The 25,675-nt window shown below is 39.0% G+C and overlaps 1 protein-coding gene across 5 annotated transcripts; it reads right to left on the reverse strand.

Annotated features, from left to right (window-relative positions):
* Positions 1-25,508, reverse strand: ERGIC2 (ERGIC and golgi 2). 5 transcript variants are annotated; one of them, XM_052789496.1, is made up of 15 exons: positions 25,318-25,508; positions 23,912-24,014; positions 22,807-22,952; positions 19,805-19,913; positions 17,727-17,773; positions 16,462-16,532; positions 14,857-14,897; positions 14,036-14,137; positions 12,429-12,524; positions 10,045-10,100; positions 8,954-9,052; positions 7,655-7,752; positions 3,857-4,019; positions 2,855-2,934; positions 1-2,077 (listed from the first exon to the last, which is right to left on the reverse strand). In XM_052789496.1, the coding sequence occupies exons 3-15, from the start codon at positions 22,910-22,912 to the stop codon at positions 2,012-2,014; spliced, it is 1,134 nt and encodes a 377-aa protein (XP_052645456.1). In that variant the 5' UTR covers positions 22,913-22,952; positions 23,912-24,014; positions 25,318-25,508; the 3' UTR covers positions 1-2,011. The 5 variants fall into 5 exon arrangements, with proteins under 5 accessions (XP_052645456.1, XP_052645454.1, XP_052645459.1 ...); XM_052789494.1 differs by lacking the exon at positions 23,912-24,014; XM_052789499.1 differs by lacking the exons at positions 23,912-24,014; positions 25,318-25,508 and adding an exon at positions 24,999-25,109.
* Between the last annotated feature and the right edge of the window lie 167 nt (positions 25,509-25,675).

The following is a 25,675-nucleotide window of genomic DNA, read 5'->3' on the forward strand; positions in this document are numbered from 1 at the left end:
TTTAAGACACACCAAGCCACTTGGCTCTTTTATGTGAGAATAGAAAATATCATTTAAGTTCTGGTACAGAAAGTCAACTGAGATCAGTATCTCCTACCAGTACAGTCTGTTCCAGGTAGGTAAGAAACAAGTGTTACGACAAAGCCCAAAGCAGAACCAGTCCAAGCAGAAGTAGGGAAGAAACCTCAGAGGCAAATGCCAAAGAGAAGTGGGAACCAAAACTTAACAGCTTTTGATCTTATTGCTCACCAAGGACAAGAGCTTCTCAAGTTGCTGGATTTTTAATCAGTGTTTAAAAAAAAACACAAAAGAGAAAAACCCAAACCTGGCTGCCAACCCCAAGGACCCGGCTTCCTTCAACTTCTGTCTTTCTCAACAGTTGAACTGAACAAAGGTCTTTCCTCATTTCCCACATTTTATTTACTATTTCATATAATTTCTCAGTTTAGAAAGCCCTTTGCTTTGCATAGCAAATCAGCTACATTATTTACACTGTGCTCATCACCAAGATCCAAGTGTCCTGTAAAGTACATTAACAGAAGTCAGCAAAATCTGACAACATCACAAAGATTTTTATTTTCCATAATTAGTCCTCTCAATTAAAATATTCATTCCATGGTGAGTAAGGCCAGGATCAGCATCATCTCCTAATATATTATTAAATCAGTTTTGCTGAGAAGGAATCATATTATTAATTTTTACCCTGGCGGAGTAACTGTTTAACCACAGGTCTATGCCAGTAGTTCAGCAGTAAGAGGATATTTAGTTTCTCAAAGCACCATCTGCATTAATAACATTCATTCTCAGTAGCATATTTACAATATAAAACTGATATTGCTCTCCATTTATTTTACAAAACCTTCATGAACAATAAGGATCAATTCTGCAGATCCCTCCTCATCATCTGTCTGCAGCAAAATGATTCAGATTCCCTGAAGTCACCTACTACCAACTACACTGCTCCCTGCCTGGGCTAGCAGACCTTCCAACTGCCCTGAATTCCACATTTCTGCAGTATTTAGCTGAACCAAAGCAAGGCAGCTTCCTGCTCTTTTTCCTCCCCATCTCCAGGATTTACACACCATGGCTTACGTACTAGCAGCAGGGGAACAATGAAGGTTCCATCAAAGTAATTTCTTTGCCAAGAAAGAGGCGTACAAAGATCTCCTGATCTTTCACTAGGGACTCTTGCCTGTTATCAAAACTACAGTCAAACGCCTTATTTAAAAGGCTTTTTATTCAAAGTCAAAAAACTGTGCACACTGGAGCCCATTCTCAGAGTCCTTGGGCACTTCCACATCAACACCAGAAGCAATATTCTCACTGTTGGTACAGCAGCTGTGTGAAAACACAGGGGAACTCCTCTGCTCTGCATTGTTTCTTCCACTAAGCAATGGTGGGACTACAGAAAGGCAGCGGCTATGACCAACATTATGGCTTGGGCTCCACCTTACTCCCTGAGTTCTCTCTCCTCTCCCTCTTCTTCAGGACTTTCTAGGACTGCTCCCCACCTGTAATAGCATCTTAGCCCCCAGCCCCACCACTACAAAAGAACAAGAAAACCCAAACCCCAGTTCGTACACCTAAGAGAAACCCCAGCTCTATTACCGTCCCTCTTTGCCTGCTGCCCGGCCCTTCCACACATCCCACTTGTACTCTTTTCTCCTTAGAGTCTGCTAGCCTTCCCAGGCACAGAACCAAGATCACTAAGATGCTTCAGCGGTCAATGGCAGCCATCACAAAGACGCTCAGCTCGACCATGAATACTGTATTGGCAGCAACGCTCCTCTAATCTCCAGAAGATGGTCCACCTCACTGGTCTCACAACCTTCTATGACTCCATGTGCATTTAGACAAAAAAAATTACACAAATTGTTTTGTTGGGGGTTTTTTTTTGTAAAGGCTTCATTTTTTGCTGCCCTTCAGCACTGTCTCAGCATATTGCACAATGTTTTCTTTATTATAAAAAAATGTCTTCTGTATCAGGCAGGAAGAAAGTTTTCTCAGGAGGCTAATGCGTACTATTGTCTGTAATTAGAGGTAAGTGGTTGCTTGTGTGGCCATCAGGAAGTGGGACCTAGTCAAACAAAAACAAAGTGTTATTAATGGCTTGCCCAGAAACAGAATCTCCCCACGCTCCCCCAAAACACACACTTCTTTATTCTTGGGCACTTCTTGTATGCCTTTTGCCTGGTCTCCCAAACAAAAATTATACAAACCTGCCCATCTTCCCTCCTCTCCCCACCCCTCACATAACCTTGCCAGCTGGCAAACTTCAACCAAATTTGAGTGAAAGGCAGAAGTCTTAAAGGCTACCTACAGGCTTAATGAGAAAAACAAAATAAAATCAAATAGTTGCTAGAGGAGCAATCCTCCTGATGCCCAGGTGAAAGGAAAGGTAGACTGCTCAGCTCTTTCACACTGCTTGGGAGCAGCCTGCAGGCTAGTCAGTAGCAACACTGAACGCCTGCAGCATGCGGTATCTCTTCTTTGGTCAGCAGGCCAAGCAAAAGAATATGTGAAGGAGACGGATGAGGCCTGAGAAAACATGTAATTTTTGTAGCAATATGAAAATAAAAAGAATACAGTAAGGACAATGGAGGGAATGTAGCAAAGAAATCTCTAAGACTCGGTTTCATTAATTCAGCTTCTTATAAAACACCTTGCTTCCTTACATGTTAGGTTTTCCAACTATTTTTTAAAAGCTATTGAATCTCTGCTCACATACATGTCAAAGGGAGGGTTTATTGCAAGTGTCTTAAATTCTGCTGGGACCGAGTCCCAAAGTTGTCCTTATCATCCTTCCCCAGATAGCTGTTCCACTTATTTAATACTCAGAGAAAGTTTTTCTTACCGATGCGGACCTGTAAGAGCCCAGTCTGAAACGGCAAAAAATAACTTCTGCTACAAATCTTCCAAAGCCATGTAAAATTCCTGCAATATCAAACAAGATTTAAATTGTCACAAGTAGTAAAACTGTAGTATTTACAGAAGTATTACAACAAAACTCTACATGATACTTAAACAGGATACAGTGCAGTAAACCGGTATGTAAAACACTGAGAAATTAACATAAAAAAGGAAACACCAAGGGCGGAGGGAATTCTAACATTCTGAAATGCCTCAATAAAAGCAAACCCAAAGCTATCCAAGCAAATATAATTCCCTCTGCCCGGCTTTCATGGGTGAAAATACATTCTGTGGGACAGAAATATCTACTTTGAAAGAGAGCTCTTAGTTTGAAGTCTCTTTACTATACTCTCTTCAAGTGAAAGCCAAGAAAAGAAATAACTTGTAATCAAGTTGGGTTAAACCACGACATCAAGATACTCTATTATGTCTTGACTAATAAGTGGATTGTGTCTTTTCAACTTAGTTTATTTTCTTTGAGGGAGCAAATCTTGCAGTACATTAACAAGCTACACAAGGAAAATCTTCCCAATTACTTCAGATGGTAATTTTTCTCAACTTTTGGCACTGATTTAGGACTGGATCCCAACTATACGAAATACACAGTATATCAGAAGTCAGCATGTGTATGTGTATATATGTGTCTGTGTATATATATATCTCTCTATATATCTATATATATCTATCTCTTTGCTCCTCCAGAAGTAAATAAACTATGCTGTAGTTACCAAAAAGGAAACAACAGGCCCTCAGAACAGCAGAAATGGCATACTGGGACACCAAAAATGAGTAGCTTCCATTGCACATTTCAGTGCACACAAATGGGCACTTCGTCTTAAAACCTGCTAGAGGTTCAGGACTCCCCTGTAACTTACCCATAATATAATCACCGTGACCAAAAAAAAAATTTCTGGTAGAACTTAAGAGGGAAAGCACTGATAGTTACCCGTAGTTGAAAAAATTCCCCCAATAATGCCACAGAGCCTCACTAAGAACTGCCAAAAAGGCATGTGTTCTTCTGTCACTGTCACCATAAGTGAACTGATATCATATTTCATGAATATTCCTGACACTCCATGGCTGCCAGCTGCATGGTTAATTATTCTTTCCTGAAACAAGAGAGAGAAACACAAGTTAGTCACTTCTGGTTAGTCACAGGGAAAACAATCTTAACAGATGTGATGACAAAGAGCTACTTGGTCAGATTTAGCAATCAACAGAAGACCAGGGAACATCAAGATAACTTTGGCCAGTACCTTCTAAAAGTCAAACATCATTAAATAACAATTTACTTTCCTGGTCACTGGTCTTCTGTACTGCATATCAATGTTCACTATCAGGCTCTGGCACTATACTCTCAAGATTTGCTTACATGGTCCTTTAAACAAGGGTGTTTATAACTAGGTTGCTTTTGGTACCTATAAGGATAAGTGTCACCATCTTGGTCTAGCCCGTGAACTCAAGTGAGTGCACTGGTATAATACAGTGCCCCAACTCTTCCTACTTTATGCGCTACTACTAATTACTTAAATCGGGATGAGACCTTCAGGAGACATTTAAGTTGTTGAACAGCCTTAGCTATGGCAGTTTTCCCATACTGCATCTGCATCTAAGACTCATTAAGCTGCATCCTCCTTCTTCCTTGGAGCATATCTCTAGATTCACATGCCACAGAGGATTTAATTCCTGGTTCTTAAAAGTATCAGGGAAGACCCTAAACTGAGTATACCATAATGGAAATTCAGAATCTTAAATTAAATTAGACCAATGCCATTTTTTTTTTTGCCTCAGTGCATACTTGCACATATGCCATAATCCATTACTTTAATGGGAAAAAAAAAATAAAAAGGAAAAAGATCAAAATTTCTGGGGTCTGGAAACTGAATACCAGTATCAAGCCTCTTTTCAAAATTTTTGTCAGTCAGGTCATTTCAGACAACAGTCACATGGCAAGAAATATACCTCGATAAAAATAATAAGTCGCCATGACTACTCTAAACAGATCAGATGCCTTAGTCCTAACCCAAGAACTTCTACAGTTTCTTCTCATTTGCCCAAATTCTTAAATCAAAAGACCCCAAAGACAAGAGGGAGGCTGCTATAAATCTCTACTTTTTAAAAAAGGTTTCAGGAGAAAAAGCCTCACCACAGTCTTAAGTTTCTTTCAAAAGTTTGCTATCATTTTGTTGTTAGTGAAAGGTGTTGATAAATGCACTGCCAGGTAAGTCTGGCTGAAAATACACAAGGGCAGCAGAAAAGAACATAACTGACTGAAGACAAACTCAGTCTATCTAGGCTAATAAGAGTAGAGAAGACAGACTGAACAGAAAAGTAATATATCACAGTTCCATTTCACCTGTAGATTTAACAGTCTGTGCTCAAAAAACATGCAAAATACAGTACGAAATAAAAAGCTGAATACCACTTTGGAAAATAAAGACTAGGCAACTTCTCCAATCAGCTAACGTTGACATAAACCATATTGCTTCCTTTGCTACCAAACTGAAGTAAAAAGGATGCCAAAATAATGTATCAGTTATGATACGAAGTTATGGAAACTTTGCAATGGTTAAAAAAATAAACAAACTCCCCAACGCAGTACAGAATGCTTTCTATATTTCAAGAGCATGACAACATTCTGCATTAGAGGATGGATGATCAGGCATACTAAGAAAGAACAGAAGACTGAAGGTATTTAAACAGAACCTTGCCATTGGCAAGGGACAAAACATTATTTTTTTGTTTGTTTTTCCTCTATTGTTTCCCTAAGCCTTATTGGTCTATTGAGGTCAAATGGTGAAAAAAGAATATGAAGTTAAACGGAACACCCAAACTCCACCCTCAAAATATACATAATTCTTTTTCCGCAAACCATTTTGGTCTGCTTCTAGCTTCTACTGCTGCAGAAGATTAGAAGACTTAACTCTTGGTTGCTAAAACCTGCTGCAAATAACTAACCCTGCATCAGATATCTCAGATCAGCAAAGCCTTGCTAGAATTAAATCTTTTTAACATAGATAAACACAATACCTCAAACATCAACAATAGTGGAGATGATTCTGCCCACACCTTTCAAACTCTCCTTCCCAGTCTGTTCACCACTGTCAATTAAACCTCACTGTATTCAAGTTTTAGCCATGGCTAGCTGACCACCTTTTTCCAGGTCTGCATATGTGCCTACTCTTATAAAATAAATGCACTAAGTTGTTCAATGTTAACTGTTCTTAATAGCCTTTCCCAGCTCATCTGCTGGGGTACTTGGGTTCCAAATATAAACATGAACAAGCTTTACAGGCAACAGGGCTACCTACTGAGACAGTGAGAGCAAGCCTCCATTATTCACAAGCTTTTCTCCTAAGCAACCTGTGACCATGTTGCAACTTTCATGAAAAATACATCCCCACAAAAAAAAAAAATTTAAAAAAAATCAAAGAGCTAACTAAGACTGCACAGTTAACTGACAGAAATTATCTTTATAGCAGGAGAGAAAAATTTAATACAAGATGAAAAAAATGCAATAAGGAGTAATATAAGCAATCAACTGATGTCCAGAAGTTTAAGGAGTGCCTTAGTTGTTGCAGAGATTGTGCAGAGAAAACATGAAGCAGATTGCTACACCAGCAGGAGATGGGAGTACGTTGCATTATGAAATTCCTCTTCATTCCTCTCTTTACTCCAACTTTCATGAGTTTTAGAGCGAACCTTTCCCTTCAGTGGTCTGCATGTCCCAATTTGAACCCCAAGACATCACCTCTATCCTACTTCCCCTAGCTACGTATTTTTCAGAAGCAGCATGGAATTGTGAGAAAATAAATATTTTTCTCCCTTGGAGAACACGACAAACTGTATTACAGTGAACTGCCATTCTAATCTCTGAATTTCCTTTCAATCCAAGGCTTCCTTCTTACCTCTCACTTTACCTGTCATTTTTAAATTAAACTTTTCGCAAAGATTTTTTTTTTCTTTGGCTTTTGAATAAAAGACCAAAACAGAGTTCAGTATCTGGAAATGAGACATGTAACTGGTACACATAAGGCCTTTTTCTTATTTACAGCAGTCTTTAAAATTAATACCTTATGATTTGCCCATGTACTATGCTGCAATAACTACTTTCTTTATGGACTCAGAATTAAAAGCCTCTCCAAGCCCAGAAGTGGAAGCTCTCTAGTCTGGAGAGTAATCAAAGTTGGTGGTTCAACAAAGGTTAAACAAGACAGCTGAAAGACAGAGATGCTTTCTGTGTGATCAGTTTTTCATACAAACTTCCATTGCTTCCATTTCTTACACTCCACAACCAAGTTAATGACATTCAAGTGAGCTGCGTTTTTTGGTTTGCTTCCCACATGGATAAAAAGCTAACGGTAGATTAAATATTTGTAAAGCTACACACAAGATTACACACCAAAAACTTACAGGATTTCTCCACCACCACCACTATTAGCATCCAGTGAAGTGGAAATGACTGGGTATCTATCATTAATTTTAATATCAGACTCCAGATCTACGGATGCAAAACTAATGCAAGATGTTAGCATGTATCACCAAGCATATATATTTTACCATCAGTATTACATTATTCACAGATAAATCTAGTGCACTGGAACGTTTTACAAAGAGTCTCTTCACACTAGAGGAGTTTTCAAAACCACAGTACGACTAAGTCTTCATTTCCACATTTGAGCTTTTGTTAAGAACAACCACTGTTAGATTTTTCCATGCATGTTTTTCTCTTACTTCTACTTACCCTTTCCGTCACTGAAAATTGATGAGTTTCTGCTGAAATTTTATATGTATGGAGTTTGGTTGGCACAACTGTGATAAAATACTGGAACATCTGGTTGTCTAGAAGAAAATAAATCTCACTGTTGAACTAAGTACACAGTCAAAGACCATTTAAGACATTCACAAATAAATAATATTTAAAATAGTTAATCAGCTAAGCCATTTACACTAGGGACATTCTTCATGGAGTCCCAGCACTGCCAAGACTACTTCAGCACCATCTGCATGAACAAAGTTAGCTTCCATGGGCAGGGCTTATATCACATTTGTACTCAGAGAAATTTACATTTTACCCATGTAACGAAAAGATTCATTAAGGTCAGGCCACTCAAAGCTTCAAATGAAATGCATAGATAGTGTTTTCCACGACACTAGAAGTCAGTCACATTTTGCATGACATATACATCTCGACAGTGGTTTGAATAGATTTTAGCCACTGAATTGTCTATACAATGCTGGAAGCCCTTCTAAACTAGTTACAGTTTTTCTCTTGATCAGACAGACTTCTAGACAATTCTTCTAAAGCAATCAGCGCGCTTATGCATTTACGATTGCTCTGTCTTCGTGCAATTCCCTAAGAGAACAAACACGGACAGACTGAAGCAATTTGTTTCAACTACACAAAACCATTCTGGCTGGAACAGCTAACAGACTGACTGATTTTGACACAACAGCAGCTTTAGAAGGTTCTGGGGATCACTCCCATGGGGAATGCAAGCCAGAGGATGAGGCATAGGCAGTTCTGTAAAGTAGGTTACTATACTCCTTTACTTATACATGAGGAAACAAAGCGATACACAAACCTTTCCTATAGTAGCCTCACAAAATACACTGCGGAAGTGACAAACCAAATACAGGAATAGAATCCAAGACTCCGGATGCTATTTTTTTTTTTAAACCAAATCAGACTTATTTTTCCCAGTTACAACAACAATCAGATCTATGAATCTCCACTGTAGCATACTGCTGCAAAATTCTTTGCCATATGTTCAGACATACTGTAACTTCAACATAACACAAATCTGGAAGAAACTGCAAATCAACTTCAGCAAAACAGCAAAGTACAGTGATAACCGATATTTAAAAGAAATCATCCATTTAAGATGCCATGTAGGTACCTGAACAGTGCATTGCTTGCTACCACATTTAGTGGGACATGCTGTTTGTAAATCACAACGTTCATGAAACATGATAATACTTTAAATGTAATTATTGGAAAAATATAGAAAACAAGATGCTTTTTTAAACACCCAACACTTACGATCTGATGCTATTTTTTCTGTTCCATCCAAAGGATTAATAATTCCTGGAATAAGCTCTCCAAATGACAAATGATCTATTCTGTGAGAGAAGTTATAGGCTGAAAGACAATACAAAGGAATGAAACAACATTTTTACACTATGAGATTCTGTACTCTTCTCAGAGAAAAAGATGAACCCATTTCTCACACTGGAAAATGCATTAGTTAGAATATTTCAAACTCTTATGTGCATTTCATTGGCTTTGTGCCTGTGACTATACCAATACATCTACGTACATGTTTCAAACAAAACTCAAATCCAAAATATTTAACAAAGAAATTCAATTTCTCTAGAAAACAACTTCTAAAACAAATTATAACTCTATCTGAATCAACCCTGGAGCTGAAGAGAGTTAAAATTTCATGACAGGAAATTTCTAGCTGGCCAAATACTGAAGTTATCCTACAGTTCAGGTTCTTGTATGTAATGGTATTAAAAAGACTAAAATTTCATAAATTAAATGTACAGAGAAAGCATAAGGCAACTACCAAGTTACTACACATTGCCTGGTTTTGCAAAGGTATTTAAGCTCTATAATATTATACACTTGTGTTGACATAAATTCATGGGCAGACATTTGGAGGTTTAACCAATACCAAGTTCATTTTTCACAGTAAGTCTACCCTTGCCTCACATTAAGTACAGTAGCAACACACATTCAGTATCTAGACTCATAACCTAAAAATGAAGTTTCTAAGGACAAAGGTCAGAAATTTTTAACCTCATAAAAACAGATTTTGCAGGAAATACGTAGTTTGGACTGAAATACAGGAATTTTGTATGGTATCTCGTGTTACACCAAAATACATCCCAGATTCCTGTATTATCATTACTGTAGAAGCCACCTAAAGATAATACTAATAGTGTTAAATGTATGAAAGTAAGTCACTACTGAGTCATAACATGGCAAAGAATATTCTTCACTTTCTTCTACAATGCAATTGCCCAGCTAGAACGTCTTTACAACAGCAACCTATGTTAACATATGAATTAGGAGACTGTCTGAACAAAATGATGTTCATTCACGTGGAGATGATATAAAGAACTTACACTCGTGGCTTACAAGGGCTGCCAAGTGTGCATGGCCTCGAGGGTGTGGAATTGCCCTAAAGAAAGCAAGATATGTTTCATGAAAAATTTGTTTAATGAATCCACACAAAAGACACAGTTTTCCTAAGCAGAACTATGTAGAAAAATTACCTCTCCTCCTCTATTGCAATAAATACTTTACATATATAAAAAAAAAGTGCATATATATAACATATATACGTTTAAATATATATATTTTTTATATATATATAAAGTTTGTAAAAGTCGTGTGTATCTATATTAAAAAAAAAACCAAAACATTTTTATTACTGCTGAGTACAGACAGCCTGAATTACAAGGTACAGCAACATTAGACTCATGAAAACCCTCTTACACAAAATTAGTGTCTTGCATTTTTAGAAATGTCAAACACACACCAAGTCACTAGGCTACTAGAAGAGCCACCAAGGCCTACCACATGAAAAGCTGCAGGACTGCTCAAGTGACTAATGAAAACTTTACTGTACTTGTTCTATGACTAAGCAAGTTAACTATGCTCTGTATTTACTCCCTGACTAAGAAACTTAAGGTCTGGACATTTGTTTGTAGACCTGCAAAGAAAGTACAAAGCAGAGACTGGTAGCAGTGTGAAGAGGGAGAAAAAAGTGCAACTCTATCTGGAAAGCAAAACAGTCTCTCAGCCACACTTCATCCCTACCAGTCCAGCCAATAATGCAGGAAACTTTCCCTACTTAGCTTAAGTTAAATCATTACCAAATGCATGTAAGTTTTGGACAAATAGAAGGTGGAGAAAGACAATGAGATCAGTCAAGATAGGACTACAATAAATAACCAGGTGTCGTGGTTTAACCCCAGCCAGCAACTGAACACCACGCAGCCGCTCACTCACTCCCCCCCACCCAGTGGGATGGGGGAGAAAATCGGGAAAAGAAGCAAAACCCGTGGGTTGAGATAAGAACGGTTTAATAGAACAGAAAAGAAGAAACTAATAATGATAATGATAACACTAATAAAATGACAACAGCAATAATGAAAGGATTGGAATGTACAAATGATGCGCAGTGCAATTGCTCACCACCCGCCGACCGACACCCAGCCAGTCCCCCGAGCGGCGAATCCCTGCCCCCACTTCCCCGTTCCTATACTGGATGGGACGTCCCATGGTATGGAATACACCGTTGGCCAGTTTGGGTCAGCTGCCCTGGCTGTGTCCCCTCCCAACTTCTTGTGCCCCTCCAGCTTTCTTGCTGGCTGGGCATGAGAAGCTGAAAAATCCTTGACATTAGTCTAAACACTACTGAGCAACAACTGAAAACATCAGTGTTATCAACATTCTTCGCTCTGAACTCAAAACATAGCACTGTACCAGCTACTAGGAAGACAGTTAACTCTATCCCAGCTGAAACCAGGACACCAGGCAATAAGGTACAAAGGCAGCCAGTAAAAAAAGCCATAAAAAAAACCACCTACAAGCAGAGAAAGCACAACTTCACAGAAGTACAAATGTAATGATGAGCTAAAGGAAGCAAAGGAAAGCAAAATTATTCAGGGGTGCAGAACTAGAGACAGGAAGAGAGAAGCGATAGCAGTACAGATGAAAGGCTGAAATGATCAGCTCTGAAAAGGGCTTAAAAAGTTGGACATCTAGGGGCAAATCAGAGAGGTGGTACAAGACCAGACAGAAGTGGCATTTGGAGAAATATCCACACAAAGACAGCAGCTGGAATTACATATGGATAAATTAGAGAGTACAGATTGCATGCCAAGATCTCTGGTGACAAAGGTGGCAGGAAGACAAGTGAGGACAGCAGAGCTGGAGAACACAGAGAGAAATTAACACAAGTTTGTATGCAGCATATATAAGCTAATACCATTGCCGAAGCGCGTCAGAAAGTCTCTCTGCAAATCAAGATGAACTGGCATTTAGCTCCCTAACTATGGTTCTATAACGACATTATCTCAGCACTGAAATGGCACATATCTACACTTCATCCATGTTAGTGAACTGTACTAATAGAAAGGAGAAGTTTGGACATGCCCAAAGAATGGAGGTAAGTACAAGCAGTCCACTCCACATCATACACTTACAGAGGACTTATTTTCAAGAGTTTTCATCCTGTAAGACACTGGAATTCATAACCACTACACTGCATACAACAATGCACTGCACTGCATTGTTTTAGTAACTTATGAAGAAATTTGTTTTTAACTGTGCAAGAAAAGATACCACATGGAACACAATACCAAGCATGTACAGGGGAAGGTTAATAAAAGTCATTAACTCAAAAGTGTAAAAGCATACACACACATATACATGCATGCACTGTACATAATGCAGAAATCAATTAATTTTTTTTTATTTTCAGGAATTGAACAGAACATACTTGCCCACAGTTATGTGAAAATTCCCTGCCACTTTATTGACATAGAGATGACCATGAATTCTGCATGCATCTGGAGACTGTAATGAATTATCTTCCCTGTTTAAACAAAAACAACATAAAGAGTACTTGAGAATATTCACTAACAGAAATAACAGCAGTACAGTTAGATTTCTTTTTCCTAGCATAAATATACAGCATTATCATCTACCTCTCCTTATTGTATTCTTCTGGAATTATAGCAGGGATCGTGGAAGGAAAAGAAACTAATAAAGGTCAGTCTGATAAAACCAATAAGCTTTCGTTCGTACTTGTATTCAGAGATCTGGCCTACAAAACTAACTTACGATACCTGAACACGTGAACAGAAAACATAAGACCGTAAGTATATCTTGCTGCCCTGGGCATCTTTTTTTTTTCAATTACTTCTACCAAAAGTGGTTTGTTTGAAAATTTTTAATGTTACAATGAACAGAACAAAATATGTTAGTCACATTAACAACAATGTAGCAAGAACAGCTTTCAACATTTATTTTTTATGAAACCTTCCTCTTCCCACACTTGTTGGGATGTCCACAACTTGGAACATATTTCCAAATCTGCTCCTTAGAGGGAAATAAAAAAAATAAATACAATTTTTTAAACACATCTCAAGCATAAATACCATCTCAAATACTGCACTAACAAGTATCACAGAGGCACAGAAGGACTTAATGAATCTGAAGAAATCGACTAAATGAGAAAAAAGATTTTTCTGAGCCCTCTTCAGCCTTGCCTTAGGAAGAAAGGATGCATTTATTCCTCAAACAAGGCGATTACAACATGGAAAGTGCATATAGCAGTTTTGGTGTTTGTTTTGTTTATGGCTTGTGTGGGGTATTTTTGTTTGTTTGTTTGTTCTTAAAGAGAAAGGAATTTCAGCTTTTATGTAGAAAGTGTTTTCCCCTGGGGGGGGGACAGTGGGGGGCAAAATATCACATAGCATCTAGATTCAGGCAGACCAAGCCTTTTATGCATTAGTCTCCCAGCATTTTGTGGGTAGTTGGAATAAAGCATAAACAGCAAGTTTTCTCCACACAATTTTAACAGTGCTATCTTCGACCAAGGCATTTACTAACAAAACACATTTTTATTCAAAGGTTGATTCTTTTAAAATCATAAAGTATTAAGTCACAGTTAATAACAGGACTTTTAAAAAAAGTTGCTGGACAGAAAGATATTCTTTCATTTAAAAAAAGACTTCTTGTTTAGTATTGCTTTGGCATTACTAATTCACATTAAGAAGGAAGCATCAGATAAAATGGACTAAAAAGGTATGTGTGTATATTTATGTGTGTGTCTGTATTACGTACACATACATACATATAAATACACACATAAAACCTGGAAACCTTCTCCAGTTTGGAAACCCCAGAGGTTTTCATAAAACAACAGCTCTCCAAAGCAAGCATGAAGCATTCTATTTTAAAATGCAATAAAAAGCAGTAAGGTCTTCTTTTCTTACAACCTTATCTTCTGGGGGAAAAAAAAAAATCATAACCACAATAAAATGTGAAGTCTAATTAAATAGAGTGGGGGGAACAACGACACAACATCCCAATTTTTCTTACCGTGGTGGCAGTGCTGTAGAAGCACTTTTAAAAGCACTTTTGAATATCACATCTTGAAGAGAGTGTTCTTCCTGTAGCCTACTCTGAATTAGCTGCAGCATCCTAAAGATTACACAGACAAGTGTGAAAGCATGCAACAGTAAAACAAAAAGTAACTTCACAATTATCAGCTTCAGTTCCAGATTATACATTGAGAAGTTAGAAAGGTTCATGTCAGTATTAAAGTGTTACATTAAACTTTGAGAATGATATTTTATACAGAGCTTAAAGCTTTGGTGTTCACAGCAGCGTGTAACCAAAATACTGAAACTAGCCAGAATCCCAAATAAGCTTCAGATTCTATTACCAGACTATCAGTATAGCAATCACACATAACCAAGCTATTCAAGTTTAAATGATAACAGCGTGTTGTTATACAAAAGACTCAAACTCCTTTGGCTTTGCAAGAACATGCCAATTTGTTACTACGGTTCAGCTTTGACATTTAGATACCAAGCTATCTGTGTTACGCATCTGAACCCATAATTAAAACTTGTGCTACTAAGCATTTTTTTGGAAATGTATTTGGGTGAGTCCATACATCTCTGCTTGCAACTGCAGGACCCAATTCCACAAATAAGTCCAAAGCCAATTTTTTTCCATAACAGAGATCTCAAATCATGAGAAAAGCAAAGTAAATTAGTATCTTTTTACAGGTTTGCACTCTTAAAAGCAGGAGCTGTTAGACCCAAGATGTAGTTCTGTCATGTGACTCTGGTGTACCTCAAAATCACTTCCAGTACAAATAATACAAACCATAGGCATGCATTTCAGTGCTTTACCTTTGCCATTCTTTCTGTTGTGGGCTGAGATCAAATACTACCTGAAACAAAAATAACACAACTAATAAAACATGCAGGAAGCACTGAAGTCCCATTCACGAAACCCTGAAAAGAACTGGGGTGTGAGAAGGGGTGGGGAGTTATAATCAACTTCACACTTGGTACCACATACTAGAGTTTATGAAAGGACTTTGCACTTTAAATAATACATTTAGTGTTCAAGTATGGAAATTTCTGTCCCTTCCCCCCAAGAATTATTCTCTTGTTTGCGTTCATAACTTCAGCATCTTTTCCTAAAGCTCTCATAACTCAAGTCAGCAGTCTCTGCCCTTCTAGCCTTTGACTAACATGGGCAAGAAGAAGCAGTAAGTGGCAATTTAATTCTAAGTGATATAACTGACATGCATGGTTTTGATGCAAACAGCAATGAAACAAGCAGAGGAGCAATCTTTGAAAGACAAGGGTCCAGGTGCAGATTGTTTATTTCTAGGGTCATCACGCATTAAGTGCTTCTTTAAGACAAGCTACCAGACCTGCTGTACTTCAATCCACACAAGAATATCACCAGTAACATCTGCGCACCAAATTCAAATCTATGTAGTGTTAACACTGATGTAGTCCAGGCAGTAAATTCAATTGCAATTAACGCTTAAACCTACCCAGAGCTATGGCCAAAAGAGTTAAGTACAGGAAGTCTCCTCTTTCTAAGATTATAATCACTGGGGCAACTGCTAGCATGCAGCAGCTACAGCAGCGCAGAGATGACTGTCCAGACAAAAAGAGGAAATGTTCCAAGGAGAACAAACAAAAACAAGCTCCTTCCCCTTCCCGAGCACGTCCCCCCATTCAGCCATCTCCTCCCGCTCACACACACGAGTAGGAATTTGGACAAAACTCTTATAATTTGGAATATGGTTCAGTTATTAGAGAATGCAATAATTACAGCAGGAAGTTACATTCTCTAATAGGTTTTCTGTAAATGATAAATTACTTTCGCACAGCATAATCACTTCAAAGCTTATTGTATTATGCAAGCAAAACCACTTGAAGAATATAGGCTTACACAGTTCCAGAGCCTTCAGTTCACAATACAGAAATTAAAAGGATACTAACCCAATTTATGATCTTTAATGCCATTCCATATTATAAGGATATCATGGTGACTTTCTACCCCTTTTTAGAATCATAGTATTCTTCTAGTTAAAAAGCAGTTACATCATTTCTATTTTTATGAGAGCTCCGATAGTTTTCCTTCCATATCAAATACTGTTAGCATTTATCCCTAGAATTTGCACATGTAAAAATAACTAGCTGTAGAAATCACTAGCTTGTTAAGAAGCACTGATCTGGGAATCCGCTGTATTCAAATCTGCTGTATTTGCAGAGAGTGAACATGCAGAAATCCCAATGCTAGCCTTTTTCCCTAGCAGATTCCTGGAGTAAGCGCTGCAGACCTCACTCAAGGATCGGACAATAATTGGGGAGGTTCTGTGCAGCCCAGTTGTGGGGAAAAAAACCATACAAGCAAGCAAGCCAGCCCAGCTGTGCTCCACACCAAGTAAAGAGCAATTTCCTTTTCAAATAAAAAGGTAAGAATCAACTTACTGGTTCATAGATTAGCCCATCTGCAGAGGCAACCATTGTTTCTGCTAAATCCAGGACATCAGCCCCCACATCTATTTTAAACAGGGAGAAAAATATTAAGAGTCATATAGATGATCATAAACAAACAAAAAAAGTTCAAGTTGAAATGAAGTTTCACAGTACAGCGGTAAACTTTGAGTGTAAGTTACTGTTCCTTGTTAACAAAGTCCAAACCAAAAGATAAACAAATCTGGCAAGAAGCAGATTTCTGGGAGGTAGGGGGAAACCACAGAATCCTACTTTTCAACCTATCATATCAGAGTATCATCAACCAATGCACAGTGACCAGAAACAAACTTTTCAGATTTGCAGTATCTTCTCACTGACATAACACCTTCAGAGATGTTGTATGAACCACAGGATCCGCTATGCATAAATATTTTTTCCTGTTTCATAAGCACTGAATCCAAAGCAAAACTAGTCAAAACAGAGGATAAAGTTTGGTTTTTTTCTCAAATAAAAAAAAATTAAAATCAGAATTTTCAAATTTTTTTATGCTAACTGGAAAATAATTGTAAAAGATTAAAATAAATTTTAAGAGTAAGATGGGAGAACTTTTTAATTAATACTTGTGAGACAAACACAAATTGTGTGGTACTGATGTACCATACAATTAATGCAAGGTTTAGCCTAGCCAAAAAAGTGAGTCTTGAAGATTTGCTTGTATTCCTGGTAGCAGCAGTAGTATTCTCCCTCTTTCTCAGTCCAGGACAACCAAAACTAGTCCATACAAATAATGGTTCATTAACTAAATGACATCAAAACAATAGTAAGCATTGCCTTTAAATGGGAAGGCATCCATATGTTCATCAGGAGGATGAAATTACCTGATAGTTCCAGTATTGTTAAACAATAGACCGTGTTAATATTGGCCAAGTTCATAAATAAATAAAAGTTGTGATAAATTCCTGCTGCTGAGTTGTGTCTCTTGATGAGCTTTTAGAATATTCCAGCTAGAGAGAGACTGGAACAACAGATCCTTTTTTTGCCGACAGACAAAGCAAAGTTCTGCAAGACGCGAATGAGATGGCCTAAGTACTTTTCTTCACATCTCCTACCAATACTTTCAGTGAGTTATATGCCATCAAGATCACTACATACCATCAAGATCAGAAGAAATCTCACTCCTTGAATATTTTGAACAATATCCAACTATATTGCAAGCAAATGCATACTCTGAAGAGCCTTTAAAAGTGTTTTAAAACTTTCACTGATGGAATACTTACATTGACACCTCATGGCAACTGTAATATCAATATTGATTCTTAATTTACTGGAAAGAAAAAAAAGGCAAAAAGCTAGTAAGTAACATTGTGTACAAGTATCAACAGATATATTACAAAAATTCTCAGATTACTTGCAGAAACACAGTCAAATAACAAAATTTACACCACTAAATATAAACTTAAGCTGTTTATAATTTGGGTGAACCAAGACAGACTTTTAGTTACTAAAGTACTAAAGTACACTCATAACTTAAGAGATAAAAGCATCAGATTTCCCTGTTGAATTTTACGATGAAAATCCTAATGGATTTTTTGGAAATATTACTGGCCCAAGAGTTTGTCAGACTCTTATTAAGAATATACAGTTTTCAATATTTTACACACATTTTTTTTGCCACACAACTGCAACAGTGCAATAAATTCCACAGAATGTAGTGGATCAGGACAATGTGGGAGTTACAAAATCTAAATCTGAGTAAATATTTGAGCACCTTCCTCCTGTTTTCTCTTTAAGACAGGCCATTGTATTTCCAATCCTAATCAGAATTCCTCAGGACAGTAACATTCAGGATCAGGCTGAGAAGTTGCTAAAACTAGTTCCCAGAAAATGCTGCCATGCCATAAGGATTGCTGGTTTTGCTAGCACTGCTTCTGGAAAAAGCTCTTTTCTCAAAAATGCTCCCATACTACAATAGCAAAATGCCTTGTATGTCAAGATCTTTATCCTGAATGTTTCCATAATGAGGGGAGGTAAAACATAGTTCCTCTCATAAGGAGAAAAAACAAACAAACAAAAAAACCCCCAAAAAACAACACCCCAAAAAACTCCATCACACTAGAAGTCTGATTGTGTGGCATTCCCCAATATTCTGGGTATTTCCTACTGGTTAGTGTTAGTTTCACATAAATCATTTAAACTATAATGAATAAATCCCTTCACTATAGTCATACTTCCCTATCACTTCCAGGGAGCTTCTTCTGGGAACTTAGATGACAACATAAACAAATCATGTAAGCAAGGGATTCAACACTGGCTCAACCTGGGATCAGACATGGTCAGTAGACAGGAGAAAAACAGTTAAAGTGATACCAATCTCCATTGGTTTCAATTGTCACAGAACTGCAAGCTGAGTTATTAACCCACAATCAAACTGGAAAATCTGCAGCAGGACATCTCCCAAGTCCCATAATAGTCTCTTAACCACTAGACTATCCTTCCTGTGTGATAGCTTCACTAGGGAAATAGCCTACTTTAGCAAAGACCTAAATGTGAAACTCCCGTCTGTCTGAATGGATTTACTCTAACTTGAGATTTTGATGCATCTCCATTAAATTTCTCATATTTTTTATTTTTTCATTACAGAAACCTTTGGTATTTCTGACGTACAAGACATCCAATTAATATACATAGCTTTAGCTTGTTACCACAGCAACTAGTCAAACAGCTTTTAAAGTTATTTCAGTTCCAGATGCATGATATTTAAAGGTGTTCAGTGCACAAAGTCTCCATTAACTTCACATGGACTCATGGGTGCCTGACCACGTCAGGAAGAAAGGCAAATGCAGTCCAGACAAGCACACGAAACCAACAGCAAATATATCTTCAGCCAATCTTGGAGGCCATAACTGGAGAAAAGATCAGTAGCAATCTCTAGATAATGTAGTCAAAGTTATGAGTGCTTAAAGGTCCACCTCCAGCAGCACAAAGTATAATGGCAATATACTACTGTATAAACTAGAAGTATGCATCATGCAAATGTGGTGGGTTTACATAGCCTATGTGGAGTTACATATTACAATGTCATCTGAACTGTTAGCAAATAATTCCTCAGGGTACTCCGCCAACAAACCTACACTATATTGACTTCGCTGCAGAAATCTCAATTTCTCTTCTTCATAGATTCCAGAAAAAAAAAAAACCCAAATGAATCAACAGAAGAAAAATCAAGTCCCTTCAGTATTTCATTTTTAATTTCAATCATAAATTGCTCGCAAGTCACATGAACGTTTTAAATCTATTCTGTCCTGAAATGCAGAAAACTTAAATTTTAAAAGTAATTATAATAAATAAATATTACCTAGTAAAATCCTTGTCTACTTCATATTCATATTTCATCCATGTGTCCCGATACACCGTGAACTCCATTATAGTCAGGAAAGCTATCGTTGTAAATGCTATCAGAGAAACTGAGTGGTCAAAAGAAAAAAAAAAAAAAAAAGTTTAGATTGTGAGAAAAACTATTCAGATACATAAGCAGAACAAAATTCTAACATTCCAGAATCTCAGCATTACCAGTACAACACTAGTATCTTTGATTTATAAATCCATAACCTGCTCTTAGAAAAATGTTTTCATTTCTACAATATTTGCTTTTACATAGGAGGGGGAAAGAACAAGCCCTACCTTTGCATCAATAAAGAACTTTTTACATTTAAGTACAGTCAAATACTAGAATGATGAGGAGATTCTGAAATCCCTATATGGAAGATTTAAGAACAGGCTAGATCCAGCTCTGCATATAAAACAAAATGCCCACAAATCACTGTCAGGGATGGTCTAGGCAAACTCAATCCTAAATTCAAGCATGAAAGGAGAATGTGCACCTTGAAGTCTGTTCAAGTCTCCACTTGTCTACAACCTAAGTTATGTAACAAAGTTTTTTATATCTAGTTTTAGAGCCAAGAAGCTAGCAGACAAGAGAAATAATATGCATTATATGCACTGTCCAGTTAGAAAAAGGTGCCCTGATTGTATTACTTGTGTATAGCTACACAGTCAGGACACCCACCCCAATATTTCAAACACTTCTCCCTCTGGTGATAAGCAACATGTAGCTAGCTATCCATTCTACCAACAGCTAAATAAGTGAAGAACTGATTTGAAATTATTTTTAGGAAGAAAATTAATTGGCATATTTTAAGGGTATATGTGCCTCACTTATCTCCAAAGAACCCTATTCATCACACTTGCAAAGTTGTACAATGCAAAGGGAAGATTATCCTGCTGCACATAGTCAGAAACAGATGCAGAAAAGTACCTGCTATGCCCCTTTTATTAAATCAGGACTTTTGTCAAGTGGAAAAAACTTCAGTTATGGAGCACAGTAGTGATTTGTACAGCTTATTGACAGTGTATGTTTTCCATCTGCATTCTGTGGAGTATTTCTATGGAGTCTGTGAAGGGCAACTTGAGAAAAAACAAGCCCATTGTTGATAGGCTTCAACTCACTACACAGTGGTCTAGAGCCCAGAGGTGGCAGCAGGGATATAAAGGCACTGTCCTACAGGATCAGAAAAGAAACCACTGACTGCTGCATTGATCAGTGACATTTCAAGTTCTAGCTTTCAGCTGAAGCTATGTAAGGATCATATATATATATGAAAACCTTCATGTCAATGCATACTGTGAAAGCAGATGCACCAGTCAGTTAATTATTCTGGCTATCAATTTCCTTTTGGAGCCCAGCAGGCGAGACTCACCCCAGCTATGCAATAGGAAAGCTGGAACCATACTGTCTATCCAAACACAGGGAAACAATTAGAACCATAGCTGCTTTCTGGGTATTTCTGAGCAAAGGTATTTGTGGATCTGAACAGGAAAATAAAGTCTTGTAGAATTTCCAAAGACAGATTGTCTTTTATGAAGGTTCTCCCAGCCCCAGAGCTGGAATCTCAGCCTGTTTGAGAGACCGGTACTTCTTTTGCAATGGGTTTTAAGGCACTGAAAGTCTGAGAATAGAGTCTTTCACACCAGAAAGTAAGCCTGGCACTGGAATCCTGAATGAAACGGGAATACTACATTAAAAATTTATAACGGCATAGAGTAAGACAATGCTATATTGTCATTTATAAGGTTACTGGGATAAACCAAAGAATGCTTAAGTAACTTCTGGTGTTGAGAAACCTTAAGGCACCCTTCCCCAAAGCGAAGTTCTCACGAAGGATGGTGCTATACTACAAAAAAGGAATTTTTAAGCATTTATTGTTTTTTCTAAGAATTACAACATAAAAACAACTCGCTTTCTCAGGAACTGGGACTAACATTAACAAAGAGTTATTTAATCACCTCTTACAGATTATTTTATATACAATAATCCTTTAATTATTAACATTGCGATTCAGGAAACATAGCAAAGTAATACAGATCCTTGTGATATTTACTTCCACACAAGTGGCGTAATGACTTCAAAGGCTTATCTGTAGATTGCAATTGCTTCTTGTACTTTTTATTCAACTGAGTTCCAGACATAATCACACATGAGAGAGATTTTTGTCCTCCATTTCAAACTAACTGCTAGCAGTTTCCTATTTATCTGAAAACAATTCCAATAGTCCAGTAGATTAAGTCCTATTTCCAGATCAGGCTAACTCTAACCCAACCCAACTTACAGGCACAATTTTCTGTTCAGATACATATACAAAAGGTACTTCTTACAGCTACAGCTTTTTGAGAGAAGCTCAAGGAGCTCAAGAACACTACAAGCACATATGGCCTGGAGTAAAGTGTTTAGTTCTTCAAAGGGCTTTCCTTACTCTTAAAATCAAATACACCTTCAAGACAAAAAGCTTTAGAAAGCTGCTCTTCATCCTGCTGTTTAACTTAGCCAGCTCTTAGACACCTCTGGAGAATGATTTTCCACTTTTATGAAAGCATAGAGCTGAATCCAACCTGCATTTCAGCTCATGCTGACACTGTCTCGCCCAGAAACTTGACACAGAGAAAACAGCTTAGTGAGACAACAAATGAAAGTTTTACTACAGCCTTGGCACAGTGCACTTCCAGTTGTAATTGGTTAGAAGTTTTCACAGTGAACCTTTACATTGGTTTGAGTCTCACCAGTTTTACACAACAATATCCCTTGAGATGAGAGATGAATGCATCTATTTGGATAAGATACTAGGTCTTTACTTGAAGGAGATGAGCTCTGTCAGTCCACAAAAGAAATCACAAAACCAATTTTGGCTACTTTCAAATGAACACAGATGCCTGTCTTCCTCCTGTTGCGGGTTCTATTCCCAGAGCATGCTAGACTGAGCCAACGGCCAACATGAATCATGTCAGCATCTCAGTAAGGCCTACCTGTGCCTCCACTCGCTGAAGTCTCCACATAGCTTTCAGGAACCTTTGGAAAGGCATCCAATTCTTTCATCAAATTCAAGGTCTTCTTCCGATTCAGTCGCCTCATCTTCAGCACACTCCTCCACCTCCTCCTTCATATATTCCCTCTGATTTGAGAATAAATTGTTGTGATTAAAATACACAAGCAATATTGCTTAAATCAACTGGCTATAATTATAAAGCAATAACAAGGCAATTAAAATCTAAGAAATACGTTTTCAAGAACCACATGCTAGGCAACTGGATGTTCACCCTTGCTTCAAGAAAAGTGTTAAAATTGGTCTGGACACCGCTGGTTACATTCCAGCCACATCCAGCACATTCACCATTTAATTACTATGACTAATTTCTTTCTCGATTAAATTCTTATTGGTATTGGATATATTGAATTTTAAATTAAAAAAAACAAATGCAGTCCTGAAGTAAGCTTGCTAAACAGACCTGACAATGCATGGAAGTCACTGACTTAGCAGGGAATATCTAATAGGCTGCATAAAATCAGGAGGATGTCAAACTGCTCTGGGCTCCTATATTCAGCCAATGTGGGCACATACTACAGGCTAAAGGAAAAAAAAAAGTGCATTTCACATTTTTACAGCTGTAGAATTTTACGGTCATAATAAAATTAGCATTTTTTTCCTCTATAAAAATGCCCCCCAAAGCAAATTAAGCATCAAATCCTAGTTCCATCCTTCAGAATCCTTTTTGTCCATGACATGATCTCTGCTCTGCTTGGAGTCGTTAATACACTATGCAGCAGGATGCTGAAGGAAGCAGCCTGCCTAGGAAATACTGTCTTAAACTGTTTCGAAATCATGCAAATACACTTACAACCCGGTCCTGCCAATACACTGCATGTTTTAACAAGCTGGCACTGCTGTTTTCCTTCTGAGGAAACGCTGTACTTTGCCCAGAATTTCTGAAGCTATGAAAAACATCATGCATTTACTGTATTCTGAGAATACGTCATATTATTGTCCCCTATTTAAAGACAACAAGGCTGACTACACTGCCAACATGCGAGACGGTCCTCATCATCGTCTTGTAGAAAAATCCGTTAACTCACCTCCCCTGTTTCAAGAGCACATCAAGTCTCCAGCGTGTCCTAGCGAAGTTATCCAAGAGCTATTCCCTGCCCTGCCCCTCTCTGGTGCTGAGCAGCCTTCACACTGTGCAATAACAAAGCAATAGGCTTTACTAGAAACGGAAGTTCACACGTGAAGAATCACGATCTATGCCTGCAATTTCCTCACTACACAAATGCACTTCAGACCTTAGTGAGAAGATACAGACTCTGCACTTGGCAGGAGCATCAGTCAAGTCAGCCTGCAGAGACCAACAAAATGATACTTGTGTGCCTTGCAGAGGATTCAAAGAAACCACAGTCAAAGCGGACAGAGAAGATGGGTGCTGGAACAGAATTTTGGTTATACAGCATCCAAAAAAAAAAAAAAAAGAATCAGGGAAGCAAGGTCCTGTCCTTACTACACTACATAATTATGTTTTAAAGAATTATCTCCTCCACTCAGAGAAGCTTAAGGAAACATTGGAAAACTTCAGAGCACAGATATGGCAAACCAGCTGCTTGGACACAATGACTGGAGCCATAACATTTGTTAGCTCACAGGAAACACCAGACAAGGTTGCCCGATATCCTACACAGACAGCACTGAAGTCAACTTAGCACCGTTTCATTTTCCCCATGTCTTCTCTGTTACCACATGTGTAGGAGCACACCGTAAAGAGGTACAAGATAAACCTAGATAATTTGAGAGCACTTTACTAAGAAACTTTCTGAATCATCCTGCATCAGCGAGCATGCAGATTTTTGTAATCTAGCCAGAATTATCCAATTCGTTCATTCGTTTCCTTAATCCCACATATACAGACTCACTTTCTGTTGCAAACTGAGACAGACCTTCCCCCCTGCCCACCTCGACACACCTACCACAGAAACACAAAGTATAAAATTTGGAATCCATTGCTACGAAAGTAACATATCATAAATCCAAGAGCCAATTACGTTTAAAAAATAATTATTACAAGCTAAAAAAAGGAAAAAGCACAGCGCAAACGCCACTCGAGACCATAGCGCCCGCTCGAAGCGACCGCAACCCAGACCCACCTGAGGGGCTCGGGCAGTTTTCGCTTACTCGGACAAGGTGGAAGCCAAGCCGTTACCGGCGCCGGTGCGCGTCTGAACATCCACTCCCACACCCGCGGAGCGGCCCCACGCCTGAATCCCCTCCCGAGGGCCTCGCACCCAGCGCCGGCCGGCCGACCCCCGCCCGGCTGCCCACGCCGAGGGAGGCCCCGGGAGGCGGCCGTCAGCTCGGAGCCCACACGCCCGTGCGGGCCGCGGGCGCCCCCAGGCGCCGCCGCCCCGAGGCGGGCGCAGGGCCGCAGCCAGGCACCGGGCAGCCGCGGGACGGGCCAGGCCGCGCCGGCCGCCTCGCCCCCGCCCTCCCCTACCTCTTGCTTCTCTCGCCGTTACCCAGCGCCGCGGGAGAGGCCGGAGAAGGGAGGGGAGCCGCGACGCCCTGCTCGGCACCCGCCTCGCTGACCATGGCAGCGCGCGTGGCCCGGGGCGGGCTCGCTCCGCCACCGACGCCCGGCGGCGGCGGGAGGCACAGGCCGACGGGAGCGGCGGCGGCGGCCCGCCTGCGCGCATGCTCGCCGCCCCACGGGCATGCGCCGCCCGCCACCGCGGCCCCGGGCAGCAGCGCAGCGGCGGCGGACGGCGGCGGCTTCGGGGGGGATCAGGTCAGCAACCTGGCGAGCGGGGAGAAGGAAGCGAGAATACGTAGATCTGGAAACCATGGAAGTCGTG

Source organism: Harpia harpyja, chromosome 6, assembly GCF_026419915.1.
Source record: "Harpia harpyja isolate bHarHar1 chromosome 6, bHarHar1 primary haplotype, whole genome shotgun sequence".
Taxonomy (NCBI): Eukaryota; Metazoa; Chordata; class Aves; order Accipitriformes; family Accipitridae; genus Harpia; species Harpia harpyja.

Coding starts and splice junctions, on each gene's coding strand:
- ERGIC2 (XM_052789494.1), bottom strand. CDS start 22,912: ATGAGGCGACTGAATCGGAAGAAGACCTTGAATTTGATGAAAGAATTG. Junction 2,935..3,856: donor GGGAATTTTTTCAACTACGG/GTAACTATCAGT, acceptor TTGATATTGCAG/GAATTTTACATGGCTTTGGA. Junction 2,078..2,854: donor GCTCTTACAGGTCCGCATCG/GTAAGAAAAACT, acceptor TTGTTTGACTAG/GTCCCACTTCCTGATGGCCA.